The sequence below is a fragment of the Anabrus simplex genome, chromosome 8 (assembly GCF_040414725.1).
Source record: "Anabrus simplex isolate iqAnaSimp1 chromosome 8, ASM4041472v1, whole genome shotgun sequence".
In the NCBI taxonomy this organism is placed as follows: domain Eukaryota; kingdom Metazoa; phylum Arthropoda; class Insecta; order Orthoptera; family Tettigoniidae; genus Anabrus; species Anabrus simplex.
In genome coordinates this window covers 98,809,871-98,825,498 of record NC_090272.1, presented here as the reverse complement: position 1 = coordinate 98,825,498, position 15,628 = coordinate 98,809,871, and the positions used below count along the sequence as shown (strand labels likewise).

The 15,628-nt window shown below is 41.5% G+C and overlaps 1 protein-coding gene across 1 annotated transcript in view; it reads right to left on the bottom strand.

The window, feature by feature from the left end:
• The window catches only part of Ir8a (Ionotropic receptor 8a), a 107,181-nt gene extending 93,021 nt beyond the window's left edge, over nucleotides 1-14,160 (bottom strand). Inside the window, exons 1-3 of the mRNA XM_068229057.1 lie at nucleotides 13,992-14,160; nucleotides 7,496-7,699; nucleotides 3,033-3,199 (exon numbers count right to left, since the gene is read on the bottom strand). Coding sequence (XP_068085158.1) covers nucleotides 3,033-3,199; nucleotides 7,496-7,699; nucleotides 13,992-14,160 — 540 coding nt within the window. The remainder of the gene's footprint in view (nucleotides 1-3,032; nucleotides 3,200-7,495; nucleotides 7,700-13,991) is intronic.
• Nucleotides 14,161-15,628: the final 1,468 nt, after the last annotated feature.

Genomic DNA, 15,628 nt, shown 5'->3' with positions numbered 1-15,628 from the left:
GAAAGCATTTGCTGGAGAAGATGCTCCGGAGTAGCGACTGCAGTGTAGTCGGCATCATAGAGTCGTATGCCATGTTCAATGATGCCGAGCGGTGGTCCTGGAAAGCGGAAGAAGGCGACGACATCCGGAGAAGGTTGTCCGGAGAGGCCATCCTGGAGGCGAAGAACTGCGTCCACATGCGTTCCAGTGCGGCGAATTTCATCGCGGATGGAAGTCGGAGAAAAAGATGCGTCCACGCCCTTGATGAGGCAAGAGTACATGGTGGAGAGGGGGGGCGACAGCCAACGAGGCGTCTGCCCGTTTGATTGTCCCTGGGCCGACTGAGCAGAGACGAGCGCCACCCAGCCGAAAAAATGGCGTGGAGAGTTGTCACCGGAGGCCTGTTGATGTGACGTGCGTATGTACCAGGCAGGTATTCGCTGGCATTTTGGAAAGGAGTGTGTGATCAGTGATTGAGAGTAAGTAGGATGAAAACCAGTTTGGTTTCAGACCACAGAGGGGTTGTCAGGATCAGATTATCTGTATTCACCAAGTAATAGAAAAATGCTACGAGAGGAATAGACAGTTATTTTTATGTTTCGTTGATCTAGACAAGGTATATGACATAGTACCGAGAAAAGATGTTAGCCATACTGATTATGGGATTCAGGGTAGCTTATTATAAGCAATTGGGCTGCAGTGAGAATTGGTGGTAGATTGAGTTCTTGGTTCAAGGTAGTTACATGTGTTAGACAAGGCTGTAATCTTCCGCCTTTGTTGTTCATAGTTTATACGGATTATTCACTAAAATGTATGAAGTGACAGAGAAGTGTTCAGTTAGGTGGAACTGTAGTAAGCAGTTTGGCCTATGCCGATGATTTGATATTTATGGCAAAGTGTTCAGAAAGCTTGCAATCTAATATCATGGAACTCGAAAATAGGTGTAGTGAATATGATATGAAAATGAGCGTTTACGAGACCAAAATGATGTCAGTAGGGAAGAAACCAAACAGGATTGAATGCAGTGGTGCCGACTTGGGGAGGGGGGGGGGGGAATTCCAAAAATTCTCCTCCTAGATGTTAAGTGGAGTTTGATACTCTTCAGAGGCTGCTAAGTCGTTAAATCTGGAGGTGGTAGATGGTTTTATAACAAGAAATGAGATCAGAAAGCGGGCATTCCTTCCGAGAACATTTCTCAATGGAGACTGTTCAGGCGGTACATCTGCTGGTAGAGCCTTTCTCATTTCGTATCATGAAACGAACAATATACAGTAATAGTACATTTATTCAGAAGATGTATTTATGAAGCAAGTTCTACTTTTTTAAACTTGTGATTATTTTTGATAGCATCGTACAAAATATATTTATTTATGTGTGAAGTTCTATTTTTCTGTTTACTTGTGAATATTATTGAAAACCCCGTACATGAGACTCGTTCAAAAATGTACTTGAGAAATAAGCTCCATTATTGTTCTAGTCCGACTCGTTGGCTGAATGGTCAGCGTACTGGTCTTCGGTTCAGAGGGTCCCGGGTTCGATTCCCGGCCGGATCGGGGATTTTTCGCTTAATTCTTCTGGCTCGAGAACAGGGTGTTTGTGTCCGTTCCAACTCTCGCATTTTTATATTCACACAACAGAACACACTACACTACCAACCGCCCGAGATACACGCAACAGTGATTACGTCCCTCCATATAGGGTTGGCGTCAGGAGGGGCATCCGGCCGTAAAACAGGGCCAAATCCATATGTGCGTCGCAGTTTGCACCCGCGACCCCACAGATGTGGGAAAAAAGCGACATGTAAAGAAGAAGACGACGACGAAGAAGAAGAAGAAAAGAAGAAGAAGAAACTCCATTATTGTTCTACTCTTTTTCTCTTTGTTTGTGAATATTGTTGTTATATATCTGGGGATGTTTGCGTTAATAGTTGTTCCTCATTTCACATGCCTGTGTTCATGTTAATCATAACCTCACCCCCTCAAATAATTACCCGAAGTCGACGCACCTGACTGAATGTCAGTTCGGGAATACAGAACTGAAATACGCAGTCCATTCCAAGTATTTAGAATGTGTATTCTTCAAGGATTGTAGTATAGTAAGTGAAACTGAATGAAGGTGCAGCAAAGCTAATTCAATGAACACGCAGTTGTAATTAATATTACATCAGAGGAAAATATCGTTACACCGGTCGGTATTCAGACCGACTTTGCAGTATGGGAGTGAAATCTGGGTGGAATGAAGATATCTTATTCATAAGTTAGAAGTAACAGACATGAATGTAGGAAGAATGATTGCTGGTACAAACAGGTGGGAACGATGACAAAAGACTAAGTTAGGAATGAAACTGATGGATGAACGCGAAAGCACAAAACGGCTTCGGTGGTGGGATGTTGTGAGGCGAATGGAGGAGGTTAGTTTGTCTAGGAAAACAACGGACTTGGTCATGGAGGGTGAGAGAAGTAGAGGAAGATCAAGGTGACGATAGTTTGACTCAGATTCTAATTATTTAAAGACAGGTGGTATGGCTCTAAACTAGTTAGAAGTAGAAGATTGTGGAGGAGTTTAGTTAATTCACAGAGGCTTGCTGACTGGATGCTAAGGGATATACCAGTCTATAATGAAGATATTTTTCCTATTTATTTTACGGCGCAAGGACACAGATAGGCGTAGGAAAGGGCTAGGAATGGGAAGGAATCGACCAAGGCCTTAATTAAGGTACAGCCCCAGCATTGCCTGTTGTGAAAATGGAAAACCATGGAAAACTATTTTCAGGTCTGCCGACAGTGGGGGTTCGAACCCTCTATCTCCCGAAAGCAAGCTAACATCTATATTCAGGATTTTGTTAAAGTTGGTGGTATAGTATAGAGCTTCAGACAGCCATCTGGTCCCCTCGAACAGTAATGGACAGCACGAACTTGCAATAACAGAGGGGTCTAATTTTGCGATGAGGGTTATGTTATGTTGTGTAATTTTGAAAATTAAAAAGGACTTATTTAACTGTTTTCAGTACAAAGATTTTTGTAAAAAAGAGAGGGTCTCTGCTAATTACTTACATTGTCGTATAGCTTGTTCATATTTTCTGTGTCAGCGAAGATGACGTAATAGGACGGTGTTGGTCTCATTTTCTTGAGTCTCTCCGTCGTTTCTAGCTCCAGCTTGTTGAGAGCAATAACGCGGATGATTGAATTACCAATGAGGTAGTACAGAGTCTGATCCAGTTCTGAAAACACAAACAAATATTTAGTACCGGTATTTCTTATTTTCTGTATAGAAATAAAAAGCAATTCTTGGAGTATCTATCTTAAAGTGCTGATTACAAACTCCTCCAATGATTTTTCTGCAATATTTACGAATACGATAAAACCTCGTTTATCCGGCCCTTGTCGATCCGGATCTCCAGATAATCCGGATCAGGTTTGTAGACATTTTTAACATATAATGTTCACATTAGATAATAAGTATATAAATAGCGGAAAACGAGGCATGTTCTTACGATTTATGTTTTCTTTTTTTTAAAATTTTAAGGTGAATTAAATGAAATTGCGATCTTGCTGATAGAAATAATGAACCTTCATCATAAGAATAGTGGTTGAAAATTTATAGAACATTTCACATTTGCCAATAAGATGCATTTTTGTCCGCCCCGCAGCGGGGCAGGTTGTTATGTGCCAGGGACACTTCGTTACATAGAGAAAAATGTCCATGAAAATATGATAAACATTTACAATGTTCATTTGAAATTCAGAATAGGTTTAGGCCTATTCATTAAATCTAACATAATTAATATAATAGTTTATCACCTCCATCTAAGGCCTAATTAACATTATTTTAAACCACGAAGTTTATAATGGTCTATGTTGAAGTTCATTCACATAGTCTAGAAGACGAAATATATGAAAAAATCCTATGTAAAATGATTTTAGATTTGATTTAAAAATCTCAAATTAATCATTACCCTGAAACAAACAGTGAAAACATAATTCCTATTATAATAGAAATAGGTATATACAGTGACTTATGATTTACGAGGGTTGTTCATTCAAAAGACATGGCTAAGAAATACGTTTCTGCTCTACAAACATTCTTAGTCAGCACCACTATCGTCGCTATCAGCCTTACAATTAATACTAATATAACATTTATTTTTAGAAGCACATTGAAAGTGAGACAAAAACTTGCACTTTTTTTTTCACTGACTCTACTCTTCCCCAATTTTTCTTTCAGACCAATACCATTGACATTCAACACATTTTTCGTCTTCTGAAGAAAAAGGGCCTCGGAGCCCGGCACTTTCTTTTAACCTTATGCTTCTTCTTAGCGATCACTTTCTCACGTTTTATTCCACAAAGCTGCCCCGACCAGTTCCATGCAGAGTGACATTAGGCAAGATATGCGTATTTTTGATTTCTTTGCGAGGAGTCTGTGGGACCCTTAAAGGCCCGGGTTCGCCTGTAATGCTGTAATGCAGGCTCTAATGTTACGCCCCTGAACGTACCGCCAATACGAATTTAGAAAATCTGCAACTCTTAAAAGAATTACCGTAGAACATACGTTCGCAGGGACTTTATTGTTATGTTTTTCTTGGGTGTACTAATCTAGTCCTCCCCACCTTATTTCCCACATGTTTGGGAACTCTGTACTTATATAGTGTTCATTTTTCTAAGGTAAAAGGAGAGCTTCAAAGACCTGATATATTTCGTTTTTCTTGTGTTATGAAGTGGCGTAATAGAGTTCTGGTGAACTTACGTATTAGCAAAAATGCAGGGTATGAGAAAACTCAACGGATATTCAAACCCAGCAGTGGTAGTCGGCCAACGGCCATAGCCGTGTTGAAACACCGGATCCCGTGAGATCTCCGAAGTTAAGCAACATTGGGCGTGGTCAAGATCTGGATGAGTTACCACGGTTGTTGGTAGGTGGTAAGGGAATGGAGCAGCAGAAAGGAACTGGCCACCCTACCGTACGTAAACTCTGGCTCAGGCACACCTCTGCGGAGGTTCGGACCTGCCTTCGGCCAGAATACACCCTTACCTTATCTTAGAGGTAGTCGGATGTTTGAAAAACGGAAGATAGTTCATCCGGTACTCCATATCGTACGATATCGACATATAAAATATCTGTGGTCACACATCTCATGTTTTAGTTGAAATTCAGCAGGACAGAGTTACAGTTTCTCTGCCATCTTGTGGAGTGAAAATAGGTAGTCGTACTTGACACACAAGCTGCCTAAATGGTGCAAAATTAGAAAGCCTGAATAATGTAGCTGGTCCATATTATTATTATTATTATTATTATTATTATTATTATTATTATTATTATTATTATTATTATTATTATTATTATTATTATTATTATTATTCTACCGGTTGGTACACCTATACGCCGCATATTTGAATGTTCCGCTTTAACTTACCTCTATACTGGAGAAACCCTGAACTTTAACAACTGAACTAACTCTACTGTTTGTCAGAAGATGCCACTGTGTGTTTTTGATTTGCTTTTGTTTTTCATTGATCAAGAAGTGTGGACATTCTCTAACAGATGTCTCTACTAAAAACTACGATTATGCACTCTGGTGCGAAGGAATGAACTTTCTTGGAGAAATTTTGTATTCATAAGTTTTGTCTTTACTAAATTTTGTTCTTTTATTTGAGGGTTGGCAATATTAAGCTTCCTTTCCGTCTGTTTTGACTTTAACCAATCCTAAATTTCTGTAATTAATTTCCCACCAATAAGGTGTTTCTTCATCGCCTTGTGTATAAGATTTTGCTGTTAGCCAATAAAACTTTTGTGGGCGGATCCTAATCATTCATGAAAGGTCTCGAATTTTCCGCGAGGGTATAAAACTGCTGATTTTCTTGTCTCCGGGCCACTCGTATAACATCTAACTCAGTGTGTGAATATGTAGCAGGGGGCGGGAAGCGCCTCGTTCTTCAGGCAGCAGCTCTTCAACAAGGTAATGGCCTTTTAACATCTTTATTTCTTGCTAGCTCAGCAGTTTAACTCGCGGGGAAGGTTCAAAACCTTTAATATGTAACCTATATCTTTAAATATGTAAGCCTTTTCAATCCTTGTAAAAAATTCACATAACTTGAACTGTAATTCGGGGATAGAGAGTGCTTTACCCTCTCGAGCTCCCCTTCATTTTGAAGTTGAGGTGACTACGTTTTCAAAACCGTTTCTTCTCTTTCTTAATGTGTTAAAGTTTTCTCATACGAGTCACCTCCCTAGCTTGGGATTAGCCCCTGTGTAATCGGCCTAGCGCCACTTAGGTTTTAAAATGTGTTTTTATGAGTGCTAATTCACGCCTCCATTCCTTTTGCGTTTTGGGCCGTTTTTATTTTTTCATTAAGGCCCAGTAGCTTGGGTAAGAGATCCCCGTGTTGAAATTTGTAAGTCGTGCCTGTATGGCAAGTGATTGTAAAAGCTGAGGCTGCCCTCAAAGGGCGTGAGTAACTGTGAGCCGGTTTGCACTTTCATTATTTGATCTCTGAGTGCCCCTTGGAGGCTTAACATGGTAATTAGGAGCAAGTGCTCCTTGGTATGATGGGGTTTTCTGCCCCTTAGTTCAAATTTGTACCTTGGTAAAGTCGGGCTAATAGCTCAAGGATTGTGAAAGTGGGGCTCGAAGCCCAAAACTTGTAAAAAATCCCTGTACTGGTAAAATTATACTTGTACCTGCCTTTCATTGTTATTTCACCTCGTGGAAAATTGTTTTCTTGGTCTTGGACCGGATGGTTGGTTATTGTTTGACTCGCTGTTTTTTGTTGAAGTCTAAAGCTCTTTGTTAAATCTTGTTAAGTTTTTATATTTTGAAAATATAACCTTTATTGAAATTTTAAATTCACCTTTTGGCATTGTAGTTTGACCCATTCTAGCATGCACCTTCTTTCACCTCTGCTGTTCCACAGATACCTCGGAACAATTATTATTATTATTGCATGGCTGAATAGTCAGCGTCAAGTAATCGGTTCAGAGGGCCCCGATTTCAATTCTCTGCTGGTTCGAGGATTAATTCTCTTGTCTCGGGGATTGGCTATTTATGCTATCCCCAACATCCCTGCATCTCTCACATCACACACAACAATATCCTCTACCATAATAATACGCCGTCTCCTATACACGGCTGCTCAGCCCTGTTGGAAGGCCTGGTTTATAAGTGCTGCACCAGGTTAGCAATAACCACACGTATTATTATTATTATTATTATTATTATTATTATTATTATTATTATTATTATTATTATTATTATTAGTTTGCCACGCGTTGCAGGCCGTGTAGCTGTAAACTTGCATACTGGAGGTGATGGATTTCAACTTTTCCGGTTGCAACCCCCAATATGGTTTTCCACGCGTACTCATGATCATACCAAGAAAATGCTGGGATTGTATCTTAATTGAGGTGTAGCCTTTCTCTATTCTATTGACATCGAGTATCTATTTATTTTCGAGCGCCGTTAAGCAAGTAAAACCATAAGCTTCCTACAATACAGAGTATTTCAATTTACGGTCATCACCTGTTTCTGTGTGAAAGATGAGGGCCGCGTCGGTTGCTGTGCGCTTGGACAAGTAGTTCTCGACTGCTGCCACGTAGTTAGAAATAGTAGCATCCACTCGAACATAGGGTATAGCTGCATAACTGCTCATGTTCTGCACCTTCACCCAGCCAGTCCACGTGAAGTCTATAATAGCTGATACTCCTGCTTTCACGAAATTGCACACTGGAAGAAATGTAAAGTACACCACTTATTAAATTTGTATCAGCAAATAACACTCATACACTGTACATATATTTTCATAACAGAATTAGGCCTATGCACTTTTCAGTATTCATTTCCTCCTGTGAATGGGGGGTGGGAGAATAACTCGCACTGTATTCACTGTCTGTCGTAAGAGACGACTAAAAGGGGCCACTGGGGCTTTTAACTTGGAAGCGTGAGTTTGAGACCACTTACTTTTGCCAGGTTCCTCACTTTCATCTATCACCGAGCTCGATTGCTGCAGTCGCTTAAGTGCGGCCGGTATCCAGTATTCGGGAGATAGTAGGTTCGAACCCCACTGTCGACAGACCTGAAACCGTGGTTTCCCATTTTCACACCAGGCAAATGCTGGGGCTGTACCTTAACTGAGGCCACGGCCGCTTCCTTCCCACTCCTAGCCCTTTCCTGTCCCATCGTCGCCATAAGACCTATCTGTGTCGATGCGACGTAAAGCAGCTAGCAAAAAAAAAAAAAAAATCCCCACTTTCATCTATCCTATCCGACCTCACTTGGTCAATACTTGTTCTTTTACGACCCCGACGCTATTAGGTTGCGAGGCCTAGGGAGATGTGAGATGATGATGAGATAGAGACAGGGTGGAACTTAGTGGCGGCACATAGCCTACTCCTGTCGAATAACGCCAAAGGGTCTGTTTAACGTCCTTATCCGGCAAACGATTCACCATCAACAGCGTCAAATGCCCTCACTCCTTATGAAGTCCGCCTCCGTAGTGTAACGGTTAGCGCAATTAACTGCCATCCTCGGACATTTGGGTTCGATTCCCGGTACTGCTAGAGATTTAAAAAGGAAGGAGGGCTGGTATATGGTGAGAAAGGTACATGCAGCTCACTTCCATTGGTGTGCCTGAGACGAACTGTACCACCTCGAGAGGAGGACACGACTTTACTTTGTCCCGTTCCATGGCTAAATGGACGGGGGCTAAATGGACGGGTCGGAGATTTTAACCTTCATTGGTTAAATCCGATGCCTTCAGCATTAGTATTCATCATAGATAGTGTCCCATCCTCACAGGCGCACAGGTCACCTATCAAGCGTCAACTCGAAAGTCCCGCACCAGGTCTTTTCGGAGGCCACACGCTATTTAAAAAAATACTCCTTATGGACACTGCGGCAAAGTGAATCCAGGCCTTTGGCATGCAATTTAGCGGCTAGAACTTGTATACCACCACTTCTCCGAACCTGACGGCCAACATAATAATAGTGGGTCTTTTTTCGGTCAACGGGACTCGAATCTGTTAACCACGATGTTAGACCAAGGACACTCTTTTTTTTATAATGCTATTGGCTTTACGTCACACCGACACAGATAGGTCTTATGGCAACGATGGGACAGAAGGGACGTGGTTTGCGCATTTTCACATCAGGCAGTCCGACTCGTTGGCTGAATGGTCAGCGTACTGGCCTTCGGTTCAGAGGGTCCCGGGTTCGGTTCCCGGCCGGGTCGGGGATTTTAACCTTCATTGGTTAATTCCAGTGACCTGGGGGCTGGGTGTATGTGCTGTCCCCAACATCCCTGCAACTCACACACCACACATAACACTACCTTACACCACAATAACACGCAGTTACCTACACATGGCAGATGCCGCCCACCCTCATCGGAGGGTCTGCCTTGCAAGGGCTGAACTCGGCTAGAAATAGCCGCACGAAATTATTATTATTACATCAGGCAAATGCTGGGACTTTACCGTAATTAAAGCTACGGCCACTTCCTTCCCACTCTTAGCCCTTTCCTGTCCCATCGTTGCCATAAGACCTATCTGTGTCGGTGCGAGGCAAAGGCAATTGTATTCTACAATAAAGATTATCATACCATAAAATGTAATACTATCATCTTCATTCGGAGGTGGTACACAGGTAGATAACTTCTAGGCCCAGGGATGGCGAACCTATGCCACGCGGTGGCACACCACATGCACATATCAACGCCTTTATGTACGTTTTGTACTATAGACTATACATATCTCATGCATGGTATAGTTACAGTATTTAGGGTTTAAGAAATAAATACCGAAAATCTAAGTTCTGGTTCCATTCAGACGTGCATTATGGCAACACTTCAACACTGATAGGTCCGGAAGTCAAATTAAATAAATGTCACATGTGTCCGACGAACCATTCGTTCACCCACATCAGTCAATTAGCGAAGTTTGGTTTGTGTGTGGTTGCCAGCATCGCATAATTACTCGTAATGTGTAACTGTTTATTGTTTAGAATTTTATTAGACAAATAGTTGCCAAGAGATTATCCCAACTTCGAGATTTGGAGAAACTATCGTAGTTTATTTCAAAACCTCACATTGCACAAATGAGTGATGTTAAGTTCAAGTTTTTGAGTGGTTAGATACTGACAGTTTAGAAATGGAGTTGACTGAATTTCAAGAAAGCAGTACATCGGTGAACAAATTCCTACAACTTGGTGAAGAATTGGTGAAAATCGAGTGTGCTGTTGATGGTGAATATTTTTTCCAGAAGCCAGAGAACGTAATACTTGAACAGCGGAACAGCCTCCCACAAATGCTTTCAGCGATGAAGACACTTCCTACAGTGTTAGTTATTTTGTTTGGGTCATCATACGCCTGCGAACAGCTATTTTATGCAACGAACGTTGTGAAGTCAACTGTTAGAAACCGTCTTAATTCAGACCTAAGTACTTCTTGTGTTTTACCGAGGACAACAAGTTAAGAACCTAACATAAATGACATGGCTACTAAGATTCAGCAACAAGTTTCATACTAAAACTGAGAACGACATTTCACTTAAAGTCCTTCGGCAATATTAGTATTTTTGATTTCTATGTCCAATAATACTCAGTGACGAAGTGTGTTACAATGGGCGCTTATTATATTTAAACAAAAATAATGTTATGTATTTTTAAACTTACATATAAAAATGTATTTTTGCGGTATTGGCAAAATACGACCACGGAACATGCAATGAAATGTATTAATTTACAGTGTATGTGTAATAACATATTACGAAACATAATTTGGAATTAGGGATGGAAGCCGGGGGTGGGTTGGGGTGGGTTGGGGTGGGGGGTTGTAGCCATCCCAAAGGAAAATAACTAGCGGCACAGTATACAGTTAAGAAAAATAAACCAGACTTAAAATGGCACAGTAGTTGGAAAAGGTTCGCCATCCCTGTTCTAGGCTATCAACCAAATATAGATTAAATAGCATTATTCATAACTCAACGAAACTTTATTGCTTAAAAAATACGTACTTGAAATAATAACCATAAAAAATGGAAGTTGTGGTAGAAGTCATTTGTTAACCCGTTCGGTGGGCAATACATCCAGATCCGCGGCTACACGTCGCTTGCTCGGTGGGCAAAGCGGATATATCAGCCGATTTAATTATTTTTTTCTCAGTCACCTGCCTGCAGAGGTTTATTTCTTTTTCAGCAGCGTATTCTGGACGAGTCTGCCCTCTGATGTGATTTTTTTCAACTATGTTTTCCCAATTCTAATATGCCATCCACGAGTTGCATCATAAAGAACGCAACTTACATCTGGGCAAGGACGACCTAAAGCCCAATAGCCTTGCGCTGAAGCTTCAGCTCATGGCCTAATCGTCCCTTGGATGAAATAATATTTGCTGTAGAAGGTATTTCTGGAGTTCTCAATAGACTTCTCTGATGACACTTTAGAACTGTGTCCTTGAGTTCTTGGGTTCTTTCTTCACGACTGAAGTTTGTGTTTACTGCGAATTACACAACATTTATTATCGCACGCATGTGTTCCGTAATACAGGCACAATTCATGATTTTCTTCCAAATTGCAGACACTAGAGTTCTATTCAATTCCTTTTCTTACATTTTTAACGCTAAAATATTTAAAAGGAATCACCGTCTCCATGGCTAAATGGTTAGCGTGCTGGCCTTTGGTCACTGGGGTCTCGGGTTCGATTCCCGGCCGGGTCGGGGATTTTAACTTCTCGTTAATTTCTCAGGCTCAGGAGCTGGGTGTTTGTGTTCGACTTAAATGTATAAGTGCAATTCATCAAAGTCGATTCATAATTAAATAATCAGAAACATAAAAAAATTGTCAATTCATAATTAATCAGAAACATACAAAATTGTAGCTGGCTAAATGGTCATTAAGACCGAAAGCCAACATGAAAAAAGGAATCACCGGTCCCCACCCTTAAAGGAAGACGATTTACGGGTCATGATAAACGAAATATTGAAATTTAGTGGGGAGGATAGTGATCTTAGTGAAGTAAATTCTGCCAAAGGGGAATTCGTGACAGGAATTTACCTGGAACCAGTACTGCAGGCTCCAATGTACAGGGTTCGGAGCCAGTTGATGCGAATATTTCCTGTTCAAGTAGCGATCATGACTGTGACAGTGGTGACGATAATACTGATAATAATCCATCCTGTGTAACTTCTTCGTCAACCTGGACCAAAATTCCATCAAGATGTAGCCTAAAGGGAGAGATTTCTGGGAAACAAAACCGAACGAAATATTTGAGTATTTCTGATGACGAGGTATGCCAGAACATAGCTGAACAGACAAAAGATGCCCAGCAGAAAATAGCTCATAAAACTAAAAAACGAAAGCAAAGCAAAGTCATCTCCGTACAGGCCATGAAGGCCCTTGGAGGGGTGGAAGGTAAAGGCTTCCACTATCCGTAACCTCGGCACTTGATGGGGTAGAGTGGTTAGCTCTACGCCCGGCCGCCTTTGCCCCCAGGAATTAACCTGCTACTCATTTTTGGTGTAGGCTGAGTGAACTTAAAACTCAGTTTAGTAGGAAAAAACGAAGGAGTAGAAATCAAGACCGGGTCCGGACAAGTAAGGATGAAATAAAGATTCTTCTATGCATACTGTTGCCGCATGGGATTGTACAGAAAACTAAATTAGGACATTATATTTCTCGCAATTTCTTGTTGACTATTCGTGTTTCCTATGAGCTGATGACACAGAAGAAATTTTTCCTCGCCAGATTGAGTGGTCGTCTGACCCCAACTTGGCAGGTTCGATCCTGGCTCAGTCCGGTGGTATTTGAAGGTGCTCGAATACATCAGTCTCGCGTCGGTAGATTTACTGGCATGCCAAAGAACTCCTGCGGGACTAAATTCCGGCACCTCTGCGTCTCCGAAAACCGTAAAATTAGTTAGTGGAACGTAAAGCCAATAACATTATTATTAGATTTTTCCTCCACATCTTTTTACATTTATCTGACAATCAGGCGTATAATGGACGCATTCCTCCCAAAATAAACAAGATAAAGCCAGTATTTGACCATCTGGTAGCCAACTTTTCGGAAGCTTACACCACCGATGGCAAAGTGTCAATTGATGAGAACCCCTTGTTATGGAAAGGGTGATTTCTAAGGTGGAGAGTTAAAAAAAAAAAAAAAAAAAAAAAAAAAAAGGTGTTTCGGAATGGAATCATACAAATTATGTGAAGCCGGGACAGGGTATGTAATATGATCTGCTGCCGTGTGTATCATAATGACAGCTGTAAAAGAAAAAAAACGCTGAGGACTATAAATAATGTAAATATTACCTCTACTGTAGTGTAATATAATCCGTGTGTGACAATTATGAATTGTAGGTATATAAAATGGATCCCTCGGAAGTGCTAACGAACATAACACAATCTTTCGTGAGTATTACTGTCTTATTCCATTTTGAATCTCTTACGTACACGGAAACCTTGTATCTCTACAATTTACATGCACAGAACATTTTATTTCCAGGCAGAGATTGTTACTAAACTGCCTAAAATATTTAGGTACCTAAGTTACTGTATACACGAAAACCAGAGCTTAGCTATAAGTAAGAAACAAACTCGGTATCACAATGTGAAAGCACTCAGTACGTTCTTGCACAAAGTATTGAACAATTAAAGTAGTAGGCTATTTCAGCAATTACACTATATTCAAGTAAATATTTCACTTGTGGCCCTTCTATTGTTTATTTTAGTCTAAGATTGTTTTTAAGCAAGTAGTTAAATATATTCTTCAATCAGGAAAATCATTCCTCACCTGGGAGTGAGCCAGTGTGTACCTAGTTTCCCGCTTAAGGCGTTAAATAAGAAGTTACAGGGTGGCGCACGATAAGTCACCTGACTTGTTTCATGAATAACACATTTGTTGTTGACAAAATTTGCAATTTATTGATGTAGAAGTAAAGAATACAGCTTGGAAATACAACCTAATGAATCACCTGTTCAATATGACTGCTGTTTTGTTTGACAACTTCTTCAAATCGCACACGTACATTTGTGACGAGTCCGACACAAATCTTCTGGAATGGCGCGGCATAACTCCACAATGATGGCCCTAAGTTGCACTGAATTTTCGGGTTTTCTGTGGTACACCTTCTCTTTAAAGAACCCCCAAAGGAAGAAGTCACATGGGTTAATGTCCGGGTTGTGAGGTGGCCACATTCCTCCTCCTTCATAACGTTCTGGAAATCTGTTTGACAATACCCTAAGGCCAAGTCTTTCATGTAGAAAATCAAGCACAACGTTGGCAGTATGGGGGCGTGCTCCATCCTGCATTAACCATTGTGTCTGCAATGAGTTGAGGAAAGAACTGGTTTCGCAGCATGTCTAAATAGCGTTCACCGGTTACTGTAGCATCGAAGAAAAGCGGACCGATGATTCCATGACTTGACATCGCAACCCACACGCACACTTTCTCCCCGTAGGTGTCTTTCATGTGGATTATTCGCGAAGGTTCACGAGCCCAAAATCGAACGTTCTGTTTGTTAACAACACCGTTCACGTAAAAATAAGCTTCGTCCGAAAACCATGTGTTGTGTAGCACTGCCTCTTGGTCTTGCTCGATTGCCCACCTTGCAAACTGTAGTCTCCGCTCCTTATCTCTCGCCGTAAGCTCATGCGCCACAGTCATCTCGTATGGATACAAGCGAAGCTCGGATTGAATAATTCTTCGTACAGATCGGCGTGAAATTCCCAACTCGGCACTGGCTCTTCTTGTTGATTTACTCGGACTATGAGTCAAAGCCACTCGAACTGCTTCAATGTTTTCCGGCGAACGTACGGTACGTGCATGTGGCCGCTTACACTCCAAGGCAAATCCAGTACCTGCAAATTTGAGATGCAATCTGCGTATTGCCTGTGGGCTGGGAGCCCACCGTGTGCCGAAATGAGCACGAAACCTTCCTGTGTCAATGTAATACTGTTCGTCGCCACGAACAATAACACAATCTTCGTTTTTTGTGCGACGGTCAACCGTCCCTTGTCCGCCATCGCGGCAAACTGAAATGGCGGACTCAAAACGGAAGCGATGCACTCGTAACGACATCTGGAGTAATTTCCATGAACTGCACGAAGTTGAGCGCACAATTTGAAAGCTATTGCGCCAATAGTAAACTTGTAGGATCAAAATTCAATTGGGTGACTTATCGTGCGCCACCCTGTAATTAAAACATTAACCTAGATGAAAATGAAAATCCTCATCATATTTCCAGTCATTCGATCGGGCCAGGAATGGTATGAATGAAGCCCCCATTTAGCGGAGAGGATAGGAAATGTGCCGGCTGCCGAAGCCTGTTGCATTTCTCTGGGACAAAGATTAGTGACTGACAGATGAAATGAAATTGTATTGGAGAGTGTTGATGGAATGACAGATGACAGGGAAAATCGGAATATTCGGAGGTAAATCTGACCCCCCTCCACTTGTCCAGCACAAATCAGACTTGGAGCGACCAGGATTTGAAGCACGGAACCCAGCGGTGAGAAGCCGGCGTGCTGCCGCCTGAGTTAGGCACCATCCCAGTGAATTTCGTGGCAGAGCCTGGAATCGAACCTGGTATTCCAGGGGTGGCAGCTAATAACACTAACCACTTCACCACAGAGGCGGACGAAACAACACCATTTTTTTAAAATA